This window comes from Penaeus japonicus, unplaced genomic scaffold, assembly GCF_977035675.1.
Source record: "Penaeus japonicus unplaced genomic scaffold, GWHDUDI00000001_assembly GWHDUDI00000011, whole genome shotgun sequence".
Classification (NCBI taxonomy): domain Eukaryota; kingdom Metazoa; phylum Arthropoda; class Malacostraca; order Decapoda; family Penaeidae; genus Penaeus; species Penaeus japonicus.
The window spans coordinates 14693518-14696017 of record NW_028234413.1 but is presented as its reverse complement, the minus strand read 5'-3'; the positions used below and the strand labels follow the sequence as shown (position 1 = coordinate 14696017).

Below are 2500 nucleotides of genomic sequence, written 5' to 3'. Positions count from 1 at the left end.
TTTGGTTGTCGATTTTGTTTGTTGCAGTTAGTGGTGGTGGTGATTTGTTTGTTTGTTTGTTTGTTTTTTGTGTGTGGTTGTGTTTTTGTTTGAGTGTGTGTGTGTTGGTCACGTGGATTCATGTCATTCATGTGATCGCGGACAAAATCGTGACTTAGGGAAGAGAGTATAATCACAAAACACACACACACACACACACACACACACACACACACACACACACACGCGTGATTTGTGAGCATCGTGCGTACGCAAACACGTGGCTAAAAGCACCCGATATAAACCCAATGCATTAAATGAGAGTTCATGAGACCCCGGTATACTAACCAGTCAGGAGACGCCGTATGCTAATGTGATCTTCAATGTTAAACAATACGTGATGTTGAGGTAAACCGCAGGTACGTGGGTGACAGTATGTAATTGTGTAAACCGAAATATGTTTTGAAGAAATATTTAAAGGAAGACAAGAGCGAAGGAAAGTGATGATTATGAATCATTGCTGACGTGGCATTTTATTTCATTGTTTTCATTTGTGTCTCGCAAGTTCATGATCACACTGACGTCTTGCATATCTCTCAATATCACTCTGGTTACTTTGTATCATTTTCCCTCGTTCTTCTTTAGAACTTATTTCTTCATACTTTCTTTTTCTTGTATTTTCCTTATTTCTTCTTTACGCTTTTCTTTGCTCACTTCGTCTCTCCTTGTTATGAAGCCGAACCAGGAAAGACGAAGTGAGCAGAGAAAAGCGTAAAGAAGGTGAGACAACAGGAAGTAAAGAAAATACAAGAAAAAGGAAGTATGTAGAAATAAGTTCTAAAGAAGAACGATGGAAAAAAATACAAATTAACCAGAGTGATATTGAGAGAGATGCAAGCCTTCACTGGCACAGGTGTTGCATAGGTAACCTTGAACATTTGAATGATTCTTTCTCTCTTTCTTTTATAATTCAGCTCTTTACTTGTCTCCAATCTGCCGTATCTAGTTCGAAGCAGATTAAGGCCATCTGAGTTATTGCTCGGACTCGAAAGACCGGATAATCAAGAATGATTGACCCAATAATAATAATATTGACAATGACAATTGTAATAACATTAATAATGATAATAATAATAACAATAATAAAAAATAGAATAATAATAATAATGATGATGATAACAATGACAATAATAATAATGATAATACTAATGACATTAATAATATAAATAATAATAAAAAAATAACAGTATCAATAATAAACACAATAATAATCTAACAGTTATGATAATAACAAAAACAATAATCAGAGAAATAACAATTTCAACATTAACAATTAGCGACATAACAATAATAACGACAATAATAACAACAACAATAACAATAATAACGACAATAACAACAACAACAATAACAGAAATAACGATAACAACCTGCTCCAAGGGCACGGCTTTGGACTCCGGGAAAGTGATCTTCTTGTAGTCCGGCAGCTCGGAGAGTCCTGGCCACGTGGACTCGTTGGGGGTGCCCAGGATCTGCAGCACCACGCACAGCTGGTCGATGTCGCTCTCGCCCTGCGCCAGGAGGAAGGAGGGAAGGAGGGAGGGTGAGAGGGAGGGAGGGAGGGAGGGTGAGAGAGAGGGAGGGAGGGTGAGAGGGAGGGAGGGAGGGAGGGTGAGAGGGTGGGAAGGAGAGAGAGAGAGAGGGAGGGAGGGAGGGAATGAGGGAGGGAGGGAGGGTGAGAGGGAGGGCGGGAGGGAGGATGAGAGGGTGGGAAGGAGAGAGAGAAAGGGAGGGAGGGAGGGTGAGAGGGAGGGAAGGAGAGAGGGTGAGAGGGTGGGAAGGAGAGAGAGAGAGAGAGGGGCGGAGGGTGGGAAGGAGGGTGAGAGGGAGGGAGGGAGGGGCGGGAGGGAGGGAGGAAGGGAGGGTGAGAGGGTGGGAAGGCGGGTGAGAGGGAGGGAGGGAGGGAAGGCGGGGAAGAGGGGCGAGGAATGGAGAAGGATAGGAAAGAGGAGAGAAGAGAAGGGCGGGAGGGAGGGAGGTAGGGTGGGTGAAGGAAAGAGGAGAGAGGAGGCGCGAGAAATGTGTAGGGAGGGAAGCAAGTAGGAAGGAATGGTCGGATGGAAGGAGAAGCGTAAGAATGGGAGGGGACCAAGAGGAAAAGAAAGGGGGAGCATGAAGGAGAAGGGAGGGGAAGTAGAAGGAGAAGGTGAGTACCGGAAGACCAAGAGGAGAACAAATACGATTGAGGAGAAAGGAAGGGATTGAACAAAGCAAGAAAGAAGAAGTCGGGATAACGAAGGCGGAAGAAGAGGAAGGGGAGAAAAAAATCAGTCAAGGCATTTTAGCAATGATATACAGTCTTTATTAATTATTAAAAAAACAACAACTAAAAAACACGAAACCTCATTCTAAACGACGTAAATAAGTCAATTCCAGTGTCATAAACACAGCTCTAACATCCACACGCACTTTGAATTATCAATTTTATCTAATCGCCACTCACAAACCATCATGCTCTTCT

The 2500-nt window shown here is 43.1% G+C and overlaps 1 protein-coding gene across 1 annotated transcript in view; it reads right to left on the bottom strand.

Annotated features, from left to right (window-relative positions):
• The window catches only part of LOC122250577 (cyclin-dependent kinase 20), a 23640-nt gene that overhangs the window by 5435 nt on the left and 15705 nt on the right, over positions 1-2500 (bottom strand). Inside the window, exon 5 of the mRNA XM_043012059.2 lies at positions 1410-1550. Coding sequence (XP_042867993.2) covers positions 1410-1550 — 141 coding nt within the window. The remainder of the gene's footprint in view (positions 1-1409; positions 1551-2500) is intronic.